The sequence below is a fragment of the Carassius auratus genome, chromosome 32 (genome assembly GCF_003368295.1).
Source record: "Carassius auratus strain Wakin chromosome 32, ASM336829v1, whole genome shotgun sequence".
NCBI lineage: Eukaryota > Metazoa > Chordata > Actinopteri > Cypriniformes > Cyprinidae > Carassius > Carassius auratus.
Genome location: NC_039274.1, coordinates 9,730,006 through 9,747,019, shown reverse-complemented (window position 1 = coordinate 9,747,019; position 17,014 = coordinate 9,730,006). Strand labels below are relative to the sequence as shown.

The following is a 17,014-nucleotide window of genomic DNA, read 5'->3' as shown; positions in this document are numbered from 1 at the left end:
TTAATATACTTGCGAGAGCTGTAGCAGCACTAACTTGCTACCTGCCATCCATGGATGTAGCCCACAGAGAGGGAGAGAAGCACTGAGAAGAGTTTCAGGAGCGTGGGATGTTCAGGTCAAGATACAGGAGAATAAATCATGTTAGTACAAGCAGCCACGTTTTAGGTGCCCATTAAAAGTGGTTTTGAAGGACAAGACATAAATGCTTTCAAATATAAAAAGCGGCATATCATAGTCTGGTTTCCCACACACAGTGGGCTCAGTCAGGGCAGATGACAAAGGAAGACAACCCACAGGCTAGTTGTTATGGCAACGGTCCCTTGCCAAACAGACTGCGTTGAAATAGGACAAGTGTGAACACAAAATCAGTACCACCCCCTGATTCCCATATGACATTTCAGACCCAGACTGTGCAGTGAAAATGTGCTTGTGGCACGCATCTTGGCATAGCCGACACCGTTGCAGAAAGGGTACTTTGAACACATACAGGCCTTGAGCGGAAGGCAATACAAGCATACATTTGAGTATGACATATCGTATTAAAAAATGCAAAGACCTTGCAGACTGAGACCTAAGATGTGCACCCCACACAGTTGTTAAACCAAGCAAACTGCATCAGCATGGAAAGCCAAAGCTCGTGGACATGTCACAAAAGCACAGTCTAGGTTGCTAACAGTTAAACATGATGGGGAGTTCATAATGGTAGAGGCAGCAATCTCATGAGAGTCATTTGCCATAACGGTTCCTCGGCAGGGACATGTGAGAGCAAAGGAATAGGTGGTCATTTAGTAGGTCATGTGCAGCTTATGTTGGAAACATTGCATCTTCATTATTAAATTGCATTTTCCTACTTCAGAAAGCTACTGTATATGCGGTGTCATTCTGACATGAAAAGCAGAACTGTTAATTATGTCATTTGAGTCCATTAACTCTAATTCAATAGAAAATAGAGGTTTTGCATCGCTTCAGTGTCACAAGCAATCTACTGAAGCTAATGGTTATGCAGCAAAAAAAAAAAAAAAGGGGAAATAAAAGTAAAATATCACCAATATACGTTAGCAATTTAATAAATTAAGAGATACTTCACCCCCCCCCCAAAAAAAGTGTTATAATTCACTCATGTTGTTGGTTACCAACATTCGTCAATATATCATCTTTTGTGTTTGACAGAAGAAACAGTAACACTTTATTTTAATTTGTCTTTGTTACACCTACTTATAATAACAATGAATTATGCATAATTACACACAAGTACCCCGAAGTCAAACCCAAATCTTAACCCTAAGCATATAATAATTACATAAAATTGTTTTTACTCCGTACTTATATGTATAATTACACTGTAACAAGGACACTTTAAAATATAGTATAAAACCAAAGAAATGTATATATTTAGGAACTAGTTGAATAAATGACAGCATTTTCATTTATGGATGAACTCTCACTTTAAGCCAAACAGCTTTTAAGCAGTAAAGAGAACAGACACTTTGTTAGGAGGTTAACATATGATTTGGATGAGAAACTGTTGGCTGAACTGATTAATACATTTATTCAAGGAATTTCCTACAGTGTTGGGAGCAGTTGCACTCCTACAAGTAAAATCTGCACACTTAAAAACAAGACGCAACAAGAGTTTTAAATCAAACAGTAACATCTCTTTATTTCAACTATAACAATGGGAAGACTTAAGTTTCGTTCAACAACATACGGTCTTAAAAGAATAAATATATAATCTCTTTTCAAATATTTACAATCTGGGAAAGACCGTTCTGACCTTCCATGTGATGCATTCAGAACATTCTTTTCAGTAACATTCCATATACAAAACTCCCAAACAAACAATCCATTTATCAAATATTTTTGTCTTTTTAAACATGTTTATCAAATGTATGAAATGGCATCAAGTCAGTTAAGTAAAATAACTGTCTGCTTATGAATCCTCAAGACTAAATCACTGAAACCGGTGTATTGCATTGCCAGGACAGAAGACCAGTCCATCAAAATTAAAGCTAAAATGCAGCAGTGTAGTGGCTTTCAGGACACAATCAATAAGACTAAATACTGTAAGGTAAAACAAAAACAGCACAGTTGAAACATGAGAAAATAAGGCCTGTTAAGCATTACAAAAGTGTTTGAAAAAAGGTGTGTTCATTAATGAACGTGCAATTAGGAATATGTACTGTAGTCATTCAAAGTGAGGATATGTCTTAACTTGAGTAAATGAAGTGTGAAATGAACTTAGAAAGTGAAGCAGTATTAATTTTAAGGGAACTCAATTATGATGAACATCAAAAATCTGATTATGCAAGCGTATGTGCCTCTCTTAAAAGACTTGTGAAACCTGCATGTACAGTATGCTACAATTAAAGCAAATCACATTGATGTAACCAGCTGACATTGGAAATGTGTTTGACAAAAAGTGAAATGTATAATGACACCCAGCAGAAACATGAACAAGAATGCATAATAGCAGCAAATGTTTTGGCATGTTTCAGCCAAAACAACCACTGTTATTTCAGAGGACCATTTGCACAAACCTGTATTCCCCGTCAGTTTCAGCTGGTGCGTATAAGGCATTTCGTGAGTTAAGTTTCAATTTAATCCGCACACAGGGGTGTAGGATAAGGCTAAAATCACATGCACACAGATTCAAACACCTGATTGTCAAAGCGGTTTCTTTCATTAGTATTTCCTCACGTGGTCTTTGAGGGTGACAAAAATCTCTAAATTAAAGCATAACCAGTGGAGTGAATTGTCCATAAGTCCCTCAGCATGCTAGTTAGCACTCTAAATGTCCCTTGATAAAAGAAGTGCTTGCCTGTGGCTATTCCATGATGACTGAGAGAAGAGCCATGACTGCTATCCCACAAAACAGCAGCAGAATTTGAACAAAGGAGTTCCTGTGGGAACAGGGGATATGGTCATTTATTTAAACTGTGATATCTGGCAGGATTTTACATGCAACACTGTAGGAGACAAACAGACCCAAAAGACCCCATTCTCAGGGAAGTGGACACTTTACCTAGGGTTGGTCTCCTGTAGCAGATCAGGTACCACATTGACCAAAGCTATGTAGAGAAAGCCACCTGAGGTGAAGGGCAGGATCCAGGCAGTGGCATTCTCTAGAAATACATGCGAGCAGAACCAACACTGAAGAATACATTTGATAAGGTGCTTAAATGAGCACACTGATTCTCAAATACAGTCCAGCAATAGATTATGTTTTTGTGGAAAACCCAAATAATAAAAAACAAAACACTCATTTATTTATAAAGCATCAGTAGCAGCTAAAAGTCATGTTAGGCATGGGATTCCTACATCAAGTCATAAATAAGGAAGGATAACAGTGCATCAGGAAAAAAAAAACTCAAAGATACACAACAACAGTCATGATTAATGCATTTTTATGGAATAAAAGTATTAATTCCTTAAAAGAATCTTACTGACCCCAAACTTTTGAACTGTAGTATATAATCTGAGATGTCTGATGACTGTGGTGTCTCACCTGCCCCATTCTGTGATTGGGAGCAAAGAGCAAAACATGCCCCCAGGACTCCTCCTAACGCTGTAGAGAGCTGCATGCGGGCAGCTTTCCAACGGTCAAATCCCGCTCGCAGCAAAATGGCAAAATCTCCCACCTTTTCATGAAGACAGAAATGTGTGCACAGCAAAAGAAATCGGTAAGTACTGAGCCCTATATGAGACATTTCACGTAAAATAACTCTTGAACAACTCATTCCAAGTCAGTAGTAATAAACTACTATCAATCAGCTAAAAATTAAATGCAGTTTCCGAGTAACAATTACCAGGCGGAAACTCAAGAAACAGAGAAAGATAGAAAGAAAATTGCGATATGTACCTCATGAGGGATCTCATGAAGCAGAATAGCGAATGTTGTTAAGAAACCAACCTGTAAGAACAGGTAAAATAAGGCATTGTAAACATATTGCAGTGTACTCTTGTTTTCTAATTAATCATGGTAGGGCAGTAAAACCGGACAGTAAATGTTTTATAATCCACACAATGTTTATTTGGCACATATGTTTAACTGAATGTCAACAGAAGCTATGGGGGAGGTAGGGAAAAACAGTAACATGGCACAGTTCTCTATCAATACTCTCCCTTGCATTTCTGCAGCCAAATTTGTATGTCCAGTCAAGTGAGCAAATGTGTAAAAGTGTGTTTTTCTGTGCAAGTATAGTGGTTTCTGTTGCACCAAGTCCATTTCCTCTGAAACTCCCTCCCCACGCATGCTGGGAGCCTTATGCTTCTCCACCTGGACTTCAACTCCACAAAGCCATATAAATACTGCTGCACTATAAATATTCCCACACATCGCAAACATCTCTATCTCACTGTTTGCAATGATCTACACAGACCAGAAGAACTATGGCAGAAGCTATCAGTTTAAGATTTTAAAGTGGTTAAATCATATTATATTTATAGAAGAATTCTGAATCTATTTATAAAGCACACTAAATCATTGCTCTACACAGAATTATTTGCATTAAGTTACATTAATAGTGCACTCTATAGTAGTCTGTTTTAGCAGCAATCAGTCTTACTTTAGCATAACTTTACAGAGTTCAAACCCTGAATCCTGTTCATATGGAATTGGTCTCTGTTTGCTCTTACCTTTCGGCTTACTAAGAAGCTTCCTGCCACTGCCAGCCCGTGAGTGAAGTTATCAATGCAGTTAGCAAGAAGGTTTAGATAACCACTTGTCTGAAAAAATTAAGGAAAAATGCAAATACAATAGATCTAAGAGAAAAGATTACAGGTAAGGGACAATTTACGAATGCTGTTCCAAGGAAACAGCAAGATTAAAATGTACTTATCTTTAATAATCTTAAGGCATGATTTTTGTGTGCATCTTACCTTTATTTTCTTTGGCTTTGTGTAAAGGCTGATGTCAGGATTTGGCTTGGAGTCGGCGTTGTTGTTCGAGCAGGTGCCATTTGTTTTTGGGGACACAGAGACCTCGCTGCTCCGATCTGTTGAAGACGACTAGTATGGAAAGAGAGAGAACACCACAATAAGTCTAGCGAATCTGGGTCTCATTTCAGAGCAAATAGACAATTGTAGCCATAATTAAATCTTCAGATGAAACCAGATACCAAGAAAAATTAACCAGCTTTTTCTATTTTCTATTCAAATAATACTGAAAAGTGCATCACACTTTCCACAGAAAATATTAAGCAAAAACTGTTTTTAAAGTATCTTGAGCACAAAATCAGATCAGAGTGTTCTGAAGGATCATGAAAACGAAGACTTATTCATATATCATCAATACATATTTGGTTACTTTAAACATGAACATTTTCACAATATTACTGTTTTTACTGTATTTTTTGAGCAAATAAATGCAGCTTTGGTGAACATAATATACTTCAAATATCAAAATCTTACCGACCCCCAACTTTTAAACTCTTCAGCAGACTAATAACACTCAGTTTAGCTCCATGTCTACAGCTCACACTCAAAGTCCAAAAATGTAAGCTTGTGGGTCATTAAAAAACATTTCTGCCTCTAAATTCACAAAATTCTTTCCATAGTTTGTCGAGACAGAAATGGCTGACAAAAGCTGACTGTGAGAAGAGAATTGTTCTTTACAGCAGCTGGCATTTTCGATTGTAGTAACAGAACTAGACGCTTCCTCCCTGTTCCAGCCCACAGTCTGTAAGGCCTCTCAGCTGTGGTTTCTGTGCACCGTGGCTGACTTCTGTGGCCCGTCTGTCTGCTGATGGAATGCTGGTGGCAGCTGCTTCCTGCTAGATGCTATTTATAACTACCCAAACAGAGCAGAGGCCATCAGTCAAACTTCCAGGTCTCCCGTAAGCAGGGAAGAAGACTCAGCATTCACAAAAAGATTCAAGTGATAGACCAAGTCAAATTAACAGTTATAATTAGAAGAGAAGGAAGAGGAGAGGGGAAATTGGACGTCTACCTCACAGGCACTGCAAGCCCCTGTGTTTTGTGATTACAGTGTCCAAGGCACTCAAGACTCAATTAAACAATGTGTCAGAGCTGATGTCATGTCTACACTAGAAAGGAAGGCAGAACAAACTTTTTAGAAAATATTTCAAGGCCTTAAGCAGATATATCCATCAGGGTGGAGCCCGAAAAGTGATAGGTGTGCGTGTGTGTTTAAATTACTGATGCAATTTGGTGATGCAATACACTGAAATAGACCAGAATAAAAGGGGTTTGGGGTTCTTCGTGAACGCCGGGAACAGTCCTGTGGGTATTTGTATGGGACATGAGTTGTAATGTTTTAAATATCCGTTCGACACAAACAGTCATTCGTGATTCGTGGCTCCACAACATTTCTATAGCATCAATTATTCAATCAGGACTATTCCCTCTCTCTGGGTGCCTTAACCTTTAAATCAACAAGTTTAAACAAGAACACACTTATATCTTTTGTGGTTCTTCTGTAATTCTATGGTGCTAATTATTACAGGATTTTTTAGTTTCATATAGTGTCAATATTTTATTAAATATTTAAGACAGGATAAAAAAAAAAAAAACATGTTTTTCTATGAAACACTGGTTTAGTACAGAGAAGTTTTTGTACCAATTTTGCATGTTTTTTTAAAAAGATATTTAGCTTTTGCAAGGATGGAAACATTCTATACATTTCTGTAACATTCTGTAATATTCCAGAGCTTTCTAGATCATTACAGAACATTGTGGGACTAGTCATTAAAAAAAAATCCAATGTACACTTTTGGTAACTGCTTATGTTAAACGGTTGTTAGCTCCGCATTATGCACAAACCATGTAGTTTTTGTGCATGAGTAATAACGGATTAGCTTGTACTGTACGTTGTCAACATACTTTTTAGTTTTCACTGCACTTTTAAATGACAAAAAAACATTGTAACGTGACTTTCGTATGAAAAATAAAAAAAATAAAATAAAATGTAAAACACATTTTATATTATTATTTTTATATATATATATATATATATATATATATATATATATATATATATATATATATATATATATATATATATATATATATACACACATATATATACATATATACACATATATATATACATATATACACATATATATATATATATATATATACATACATATATACATATATATATATACACACACACACACATTAGTGGCAGGGGTCATTAGACACTGCAATAAGCCAGACAGAGGTTTAGAACATTTAAGCCTGCTGAACTTTTTCTAGAGACTCAACACCAATGACAAAATAACTTTGTTTCACAAATATTTACAACACTTGGGTAACTGTTTACAAAATAAGAAGAACGCTTGTTTAAAATTCCAGTGAAACCACAAACTATTATTCCATCAACCAGTACTCGAAAGGAAAATGTGCCAGTAAAGAATATTTCATAACACTTGTAACTATTTTGTAGTTAAATAGAAAAAAAGAAAAGAAAAACAATTGGTCTGTTACTGTATTCTACCAGATGGTTCATGTGGATGAATAATGAATGTCTGTAGAGTGCACAACTCACCATTGTCCTTTGGCTCCCCCATGAGGTTCAGAATCGCATTGTTCCAGTGTGAACACAATTCAATTGAACAGATTTAAAATGCTGGAATATGAACTAAAAGCTGATGTAACTTACTTTAGTTCTTTGGCCGGCAGCTTTGCTCTCTGGGTCACTGTCAAAATCAGGGAACACCTTTTCCAAAATCAGAAAGGACAGCAGACCTCCTATCACCCACAGACCCTGCGTATGATAGTGGCTTTGGGAACCATCTGTCCAGCATATGCAAACACAAAAAAGGGGGTGGGGACAGCATTTTAATTTTTCAATAAAATTTAAAATAAAATTTAAAATAAAAAATATTCACTAAGCTCTGTCCAGTGCTACTGTTGTTAACTAAAACTATTTAATAGCATTTAATTAAATGAAAAAGCTTAATTAAAATGTATAAAAGGAAATGTTGCCTTTGAAGCCAACAATCTAAAATTGCTAAATTAAAATGAAATATATATATAAATATTAAAAAAAAAAACAATAACATGATAAAATGCAACAATTAGTAAAATTAAATTAAAACCATGAAAGTTAATAATTTTAAATATGATTAAATTATATGCTTGTATACTTTTGGTCTTGTAATACCAAATAACATTAAAAAAAAAAATTATAACACCGTGTGAGCCTTGAATCCCAAAAATGAATACCTAAGATCATTAAGGGGACTAACATTTGCTTGAAAGTAAATGTTACTAAGTGTCCTTCCTTATCGATTTCAGTACCGCAGTGAATGAAAAACTGAGGTAGAGTTACTAAGAGGAGAGGGTTTAACAAAAGGTCAATTAGTACACACTCTTGATGTTAAAATGTTAAAAAAAAAAAACATAGTTTCCTGCAAAACAATGTAAGGGATTCCCTTACATTAGAAGAAAGAAAATCTTGACAACCACATCAAAGTATAGATGAATAACAAAACCACACAGGTTACTAAAAAAACAGAACACAAAGAGACAGAAGCACACATTACGATGACGATTAATGCATGAACACCAGGAAGTGTTATATATAATGTGAGAATCCTCACCAGGACTGGAAGTGTGAGCCCACGCTTCAGGAAGGAGGTGGAGAAACACATCGCCTAGGAGACCACCAATGGCAAAACTCAGCAGCTTCTTCAGCTTCTGACACCCAGCTGCAAACAGTGCAAGAGCATCAGCGGACAGATCTTAAGCCGGTCTACTTCCTGATTGAGATCCATTGCCTGACTCTGATCTATTTCTGCATGACTGATATCATCATCATAGACAAAAGCCTCACCGAGCAACACTGCCCTCTGCAAAGGCCTTTAGAGTGCGACCTGTCAACCATATATTGTTACTTCAAAATTTTTTGCATCCTATTATGGTTCTGTTGGTTCTTCTCTTGAACGTCCACTACACCATGAAATATTTAGACAAGCTGTGACAGGTGTAGCTGAAACAGTGATTGCTCGACAAATTATTTCGGTCAAGCATGCTCACACAACACATTTTTCCAAGTGTTTGGATATCATCTCTTTAAGATACTTCAGTTTGGGGAAGATTCTCAAAAAAACCAAGCAAGCTTGGATTTTGGATTGGACCTGACACCTTTTAAAAATGTTTTAATGATGAATTACTTATAATATTATAGCTGTGGCTTATTCTGTGGCTGGGAAATTACTTTAACATGGTACGAAAACACTAAATGTGGAACCAGGCATAAACAGCAAAGGGAAAAAAATCCCACAGAGAACATGAGTTTACAGTGAAAGGAGCTCACGACTGTGTGAAGACCTAAAACAATTTACAAACCAGTTGTATTAATAACAAACACTTGTCTATTTGTCACACTAGGTCTGATGTGTGACCAACTCATTTTTTCCTTTCTGCTTGGAAACTATAGATACTCTGCACAGGGCCAGAAAAGACTCCACTTCTAATAGAAGGAACAAAGATAAGACACAAAATACCCAGCTCCGACTGTAACAATCAGGTAGCTACCTCTACCTGATCTGGTTAGCGTGTAACCTGATCCTAGATTAGTTATCATAGTCTACTTTTTATACACACAGACCTAGATCACAAATGCCCCCTTAAGCATAAGTTTGACTTACCCTCAGTTTTTAAAGCTGTTCCAGCTTCAATGGGTATCACCAAGAGTGGGAAGATGCCACTGAGTCCGATGGCAATCGATCCCACAAGGGAGTAGAACCAAACATCTAGGTTATCTATGGAGAACAGCTCATCCAGGTCTATAAGGTCCTTAATGCACCATGGTCCTGGTCCTGCAGGTGCCGTCTTTGCTTGGGCCACAGCAGTCTGAGCCATCATCTTACCACCGAAGGATGACGCCAGAAGGGCGGCGCCAAGCAGCAGCATTGTAAATGCCCAAACAGGCTTCTCAGGTGCTGCGCTCATCAGCCCAGACCTCCGCAAAACACTTGGAAGAAACATGTAGGGTACTGTAAGGCAGAGAGGAGCCTTCAAACAAAATTTCATGAAGTGGAAAGATTAGTTGAGTTTCAATAATCTCCAGGGTTCTTAGACTCGGATGAAAATAAAAAGTTTGCATCATGTTAGCGGCACCAAATGTTTGAGCCCTTTTAAGAAGCAACTTAACTAGAGTTTCCGCAAATCAGAATTTATAATTATATTCTTTATAGACTACCAATCAAAAGTCATAAATAGTCTACAAAAACTAAATTACAATTTCCACAGAAATATTAAGCAGCACTGTTTTCAATATTGACAATAATATTAAATATGATCTGAGCCCCAAAATCAGCATATTAGAGAGAGTGAGAAAGAAAGAAAAAACCTTGCATTGCCCAAACTTTTAACCAGTAGTGTTTTTTTTTCTTTACAGTTACATCTGTGAAACTGTATTATTGGATGCACAGAAATTCTGATCACACTATTTTTTTTCAACCATTATTTGAAATATTTGTTTTCACAGCAACTACCACAAGGATATGAGTTAATTTGCTTTCCAAATTGAATACCTGTTCTAGTTCGTATATAGCAACTTGTTAATAACACCTTCAAAATTAATGATACCCAAAGATTTATTTATAAATCAAGAAATATATAGATTTTAAAAACACATTTGAAACTCCATGATGAATTAGCCATCTGGCTTGGCCTACAAATTGAAAGGTTTAGATGTGGTGACTGACTAAGCGCTTCCACTCCACTCCCCCCCAAAAAAACCAAGGCAATGTGAGTCACAATCTAAACAAAACACCACACCTAGATAGTTAGTCAACACAGGAAAATAATGTATATAGAGATGAAAACATGATATCATATAAAGCATTAGACTCATCCATAATAATGAGAATAAATGAGTTCAGCAGTCTTCAGCAACTGATCTTTTTTTTACGATATTGAAACATGGCATATGAGTTTAAATGGTCTTTATTGCACAAATATGTAAAGAATATACATGTAAAAAATAATTTTGTTTTAATAGTTGTGATTGTCACTAATAATGCTCGGTACGAGTGGACACAGGAGCAGCATGCTTGGACGGTCTGTGAACGTGCAGGAGATTAAGGAGGAGCGGCGAGATTCCAGAAGAATTCCAGCCCGCTGGGCTTTAAAACACTCCAAAGTTTGCCAGCTTTCAGCGTTTGGCTGCTAAACTAACTAATTAAAACAGCAAGCAGGCCCAAAGGCAAAAACAGCTGTTGTATGTTTTACTGAAGGACGTTGAGTAGCCTGGTAATTCGCAAAACACAATTTTGCTGCAATGTTTCTAATAAAAGCAACGGTGTACGCAAACTACCTCGATACAAAGTTGCATGCCTTGGGAAAAAAAAATTAGCAGAGATACATAAACAAACGTTTTGTCTTACCCGGCTTAAATTCCTACAGTTTTTACTCCGTCTTGACCCTGCCATCCAGGCACTGCTGTCTGCGAGCAGGAGTAGCCAACAGCAAACACTCTCACGTTTTCCCTCAAGAAAGATTTTCCACGGTCAGCCACGTCTCACCGACCGGAAGTGCATTTCCAGACTGCGCAGAGAGGGACGAACTCAGCCGAGCGCGCGCTAGGAGTCAGAGGAGGAGACTTCAACACCAAATAAGTTGAGAACGTGCTGGAAGAAGATGGTCTGGTGATGGAAGATCTATCTATCTATCATCAACCCCTTGCAGTCACATGGAATATAAGCAACCGCCATGCATTCATTATCAACAAAACTTAACACCTTTTTTTTTCAGTCTTTCAAGTGTTCAGTTTAATCATGTCTCTGTTCAAATGGTTAGTATTGAAACTCAATAATAACCTCCAACCTACTTTTTATTTTATTTTAAACCTTAAGACAAGGCCTTTCCAAAGTGTCTTTTCTAGGTCATCTGGGGGTATTGTCTTTCCAGATGTCTGTCTTACTATGGACTACTAAGTAATTAGCCTACGGTAGTTTGTAACAGGGAAGCAAAATTTAACCCCAAGTTATACGGTGTTTATAGTTTTTAGCATCTGTAATGAACAGGAAGAAAAGCCTGAATAAATGACAGAACTTTCATTTTTGTGAATATCCCTATGATATTTGGTCATTTATGCCGCTCCTGACCACAAGATGGCGCGGTTGATTGATGTGTAAACTCTGGAATGCAGAACAATTACAAGACCGTATCCCCATGCTTTTTCTAAAAACATGTAAGCTTAACTACACCTGTAGTACATTAAATATGTGGTTCTGAAACCTCTCCATATAGTACCCCCGGCACTGCACATTTTGTATGTCTCCCTACAGTATATCTGACACACTCACTTCAGGCCTTGCAGTCTTCACTAATGAGCTGATGAGTTGAATCAGGTCTGATTGATGAGGGAGATAGAAATGTACAGGGCAGGGATTACTCCAGGACAGGATTGAGAACCATTGCTTTAGATCTGGGTTCCTCAAATCTGGACCTCGAGATCCACTTTCCTGCAGAGTTTAGATCTAACTCTAATCAAACACACCTGAGCATGCTAATCAATGCCAATCAATGTCTTTGGGATCATTAGAAAATCACAGGCAGGTGACTTTGACCAGGGTGGGAGCTAAACTCTGCAGCGCATTGGACCTCCAGGGCAAGATTTGAGGAATGGGGCTTTAGATGATGAAAGTTCAGTTGTAGGAAAAATCTAATAATTCAATTTCAGACAAGCAAATTTAACATCCACTGAAGTTGTCAAATAATCAGTCATTGCTAAATCACATAACATTCAAAAAGCATCAACAATATCACCATCTCTTTGACTCAGTGAAACAGCATACGCAGAGATAGGGAATATCTACACTGACTCATGCCAAAACTCACTGCAGTTAATCATTCAGAGTATATCCTTCATTAAAACATTGCTATATAAGTCCTTTTTTTCCATGAGTGTCATAGTATTATGATTTTGTTATGGCTAAGAGGGGGTTAAGACGCCATGCTCCAGTTGATATGCGGTGTCTGAGTCATCCTGGCTTGACTTGAGCAATACATTTAGAAAGAGGAACAGTTTTGGAGCATTGGGGCCCACAGAACTAAAATTATGGGGACACTTGTCTGTACCTGTGTGTATATGTTTCTCTGTCCATTCATATTAACATTTGCAATCACCTCAATGTAATTGTGTGTTTTTACATTGTCATTGGTCATTGGTCATTCACTCATACAGAACAAAAATACACTCGTACACTGCAGAAACTGTAAGAATTCAGCCGTAAGTGCATGAGAATCTTAGTCATCCACAGGCAAACATATCTAAGCTTCGGGTGTAGTAATCCTGATCATTATTCATGCAGACAGGCAGACTGTATATGTTCACCCCAAATAAAAGTCAGCAAATCTAATGTGAGGATGTATCACATGATGAACATGTGGATGGGAAACCCAGATATCTAGCATGAGACACCATCATAATATTGTATCATATGACAAGACATATGACTTAATGTCAGTAAATAAACATAGGTCAGTTAGTTTTGTGTTAGCCAACTCAAAGTGCTTTATGATATTGTGTTAAATATTTAATCCCTTAAGAGACTAATCAGAGGAACTGAGTAAAATGATCCATATGATGACAATATACTACGTAAGTCGCTTTGGATAAAAGCATCTGCTAAATGCATAAATCTAAATGTAAATGAATACTGACCACTTACATCCTGATACCATGTTAGCATCAGTTTATAAGGTCAGCTCAAACAATGCAGCAAGACATCAAGCATAATGGCTTTCCTCATTAGACAAGTAAGTATTTGGGCTCGTCTTTTTCAGTATAGCTTTTTGACTGAGTGAATTTGAGCTCTCCTTTATCATACGAAGATCTCATATAAAATGACACTGATAAATCTTGAAAGTGTAGCTTCATGCATGTTTGTTTTCTGTGAACTACATCCAACAGTGTAACTGGAGTTGTAGAGTTATGGTTTTAACGAATCTTTCCAGTGCTCTCAGATCAGTGTGGTTAGTTGGATGTCAAAATGACATCACATTCATATCTTTCATAACTTTTAATGATGGTGTTCAGAAAGAAGAATGGAATGGGGGATGGGTGACATCAGCCAAAAAGGACAGTAAATGGGGTCAGTTTTAATGACATGAAGTCTTACAAAGTCTATGATCCTAAATTGCTCTCCGTGTGTCACAGAGGTGGTGTGGGATTCATCTCGGTTACCAAGTGGCTTTCCTCAAAAAAGGAAGACCTTGTAGATCATTTGGCTGTCTGTAGGTTGTCTGTATGATTGTTTCCTTTTAAAAGGCTAGCTGCAACCACTAGGTGTACATCTAGGAGTGGATGCCTAGCCCAAAAAGCTCAGACTGGACTGTTAAAGACCTCTAAAAGTATATAATTTTTTAAAGAAGAAACAGTCTTGTCATCTCTGACACATTTACTTTATTCACTGTCATGCAATATCTGGTATTCCCACAAACTTTACATTTGCTGTTGCTAGCAGGGCATGACTTGCCTTTTTCAAGATGGAGCAAAGCTTTTCATTTCCCGTCAGAATGTTTTGTATTTGTGCAAAGCAGTTTTCAAAAAAACTCTTCTACCATCACTTAATTAAAACCAAGTCAGCCGCTTTTCTAGTTTCCATGCACCTTTCCCATTTCACTCTACATGTATCAATGCCATATAGTCTTATGGGGCTTATGTGGTAATTAACAACGTTATTCCTGGTTTGTACAGTACTCTCAATTTCTACAGTGTATTCTAAAGATTTTTTTTCATATGCTTCTGTGGCCAATAGCTAGTGTGTTGGTCTATGTGTCTGTTAGTGCAGGTGTGACCACTTGAGCTGGACCCTGGGAGGAAGAATTGAACCTTACAGGAAGTCTGTTTTGTTAAGATAAAAACATGAAGCCACTCTCAGGTCAACTGCTCCTCCACAACAAGTACATGGACACAAATTCAAACACACCTTACTGTTTGATGTGGTTAATATTTCACAACAAAACCACAGAGAATTTTGTATATCCACTGTGTTCGAACCCCTCTGCTGCTAGTAGATTTTATTGCATGACTTTTAGACTGCATGGCTAGGTGCTTGATTTTAGTCGCTGCGTCCCAAATTCACTCATACACTATGTATTTATAAACTATTATGTAGTGTATGAATTATATAAGGTTATTTTGTCATTAATCGGAGTCTGAATAATCGGAGCATTCCACACTTTGTTTTTCCTGGTTATTTAAGTGCATCATCATCCAGGTGTTTAAAGTGGACTTTTTCATTTTGAAATTTCCAGTGTGAACGCACTTCTCGTACTATTCATACTAAAAAACATTATAGAAAAAGTGCATAAGTACACGATTTGGGACGCACCTAGTGGGAATGGGTCTAATTAGAATCCCCTCTATTCAGTAATTAAGGGGTGTGCCCCATTACTTTTGGCCATATAGTGTATCCCAAATGTACAATAAAAGTTCCCGTTTAGTCATATTTATTGTTAGTTGAACTATTTTTTGATTGAGCATAGTCACCATTAAGATAATACTTGCTTAAAAGGTTGAACTAAATGGTATTCAGATTCTCCTCTTTAAAGCATATAGATTGTTTTTTTATAGATAGCATTTGAACATTTATTTAGTCCTGTGATTCGATTCGTATCAGTCTTAATTCATGCACTATAGAGCAGAACTGTACAATAATGGTTTACTATAAATGTGAGTCTATATGTATCTATAAATAGTTATTTAACCGTAATCTTCTGGTGGATTGTTCGTTCTGCAGTCAGAGTTAAGAGGAAAATGAGGAATTGGGAATAAGAAGTGAGAGGGTTGGATGTTCCCCTGCTGGCTTGGTCCAAGGCCTGGTTTGTGTCATTGTGAAAGACGAGGAGGCCACCAAAACCTCCTCTTACTTGCAGACAGGAAATGAAGGCTACTCTGTGGCAGGTCCAATGCATGGTGTTAGAAAACTTTTACATTCCCAACAGGTGCTCCCTTTACGAGAATGTTTTTAGAGATCTGAGAATTTGTGTTCCTAGGCATCCATACCCACAACACATAAATCAATTTGACCCTGTATGACACAAGCATTTTGATATGCCTGCTTTCAGTTCTGTGATTTCAGTGAGGCTGGGCCCAAAAAACAAACACCCTTAGAAATTGAAAGCTCATTTAATGAAATAGAAAAGAAAATGGCTGAGAAAAATCTGGAGATGAACCTCAAAGTGCTAGACTGTATGATGAATTAGAGAAGTTTCAAGTTCCCCAAAGAATTCAGTGATTTAATAGACTTTCCTTTAAATTTCTATGCAATCATGCCTAAATAAATAATAAAATAGCCAAAAATAAATGTCATGACCCTTAGTATTTGGACATTTGAAAGTCCTTACCTATTGCCCACAACACTGTACTAATAATGTCTTTTACATTTTACATTGAAAGGAGGAGAATAGAGGAAGTGTTTTCCCTTATTACCACCAGGGCACAATAATACACTAAGTGAAAAATATTTTGTCAGAAGCTGTTATCTGAAGTGCTATAGTTGTATACACTTTACCAGTATTGCCTACTCTCTGTTACTCTGAGGCTTTGTTTCTGTTAATATTTTTCATGGTTTTAACTTTTTGTTCAATAAATCATCTTTATTTATGATATTAATATCATATATTGTTGATTCTTGTCATTGTTCAGATTTTGATTCATCAATAACACAACACACCATATGACCTTAATTCGAAACTGAAGTTTCAGTAAGTTTATTTGAAAGTAACATTTCACTCTCATGAATTTTTTATATAATTTCTTAAATGCTGCTCATCATTTATGTAGGCAGTAAAACAACAACAAAAAAAAAAAAACCAAAAAAAAAAACAAGGTGTTGGACATTATAACACCTCATCATATTATTACTGAACTAAAATTAACAAGTTGTGAAGTGTACTGTATGGTTAAGGTGGCGATCTCACAACGGATTTTGATACAGCTTCTTGATGTCAACATGAGCGTGTGGACATCAATCTGGTGAAACTTCAGCTAAGGCAGGTCATTATTTGACAACATGCACTTTTGCAATCT

General features: G+C 36.9%; 1 protein-coding gene across 4 annotated transcripts; it reads right to left on the bottom strand.

The window, feature by feature from the left end:
* Positions 1-1,633: 1,633 nt before the first annotated feature.
* On the bottom strand, positions 1,634-12,397 carry LOC113051559 (zinc transporter ZIP13-like). 4 transcript variants are annotated; one of them, XM_026215431.1, is made up of 11 exons: positions 12,282-12,396; positions 11,361-11,555; positions 9,618-9,984; positions 8,568-8,675; positions 7,625-7,758; positions 4,879-5,007; positions 4,636-4,725; positions 3,860-3,910; positions 3,506-3,638; positions 3,023-3,122; positions 1,634-2,900 (listed from the first exon to the last, which is right to left on the bottom strand). In XM_026215431.1, the coding sequence occupies exons 2-11, from the start codon at positions 11,403-11,405 to the stop codon at positions 2,825-2,827; spliced, it is 1,233 nt and encodes a 410-aa protein (XP_026071216.1). In that variant the 5' UTR covers positions 11,406-11,555; positions 12,282-12,396; the 3' UTR covers positions 1,634-2,824. The 4 variants fall into 4 exon arrangements, with proteins under 4 accessions (XP_026071216.1, XP_026071218.1, XP_026071219.1 ...); XM_026215433.1 differs by having other exon boundaries at positions 9,618-9,965; positions 12,282-12,394; XM_026215434.1 differs by having other exon boundaries at positions 9,618-9,943; positions 12,282-12,394.
* Between the last annotated feature and the right edge of the window lie 4,617 nt (positions 12,398-17,014).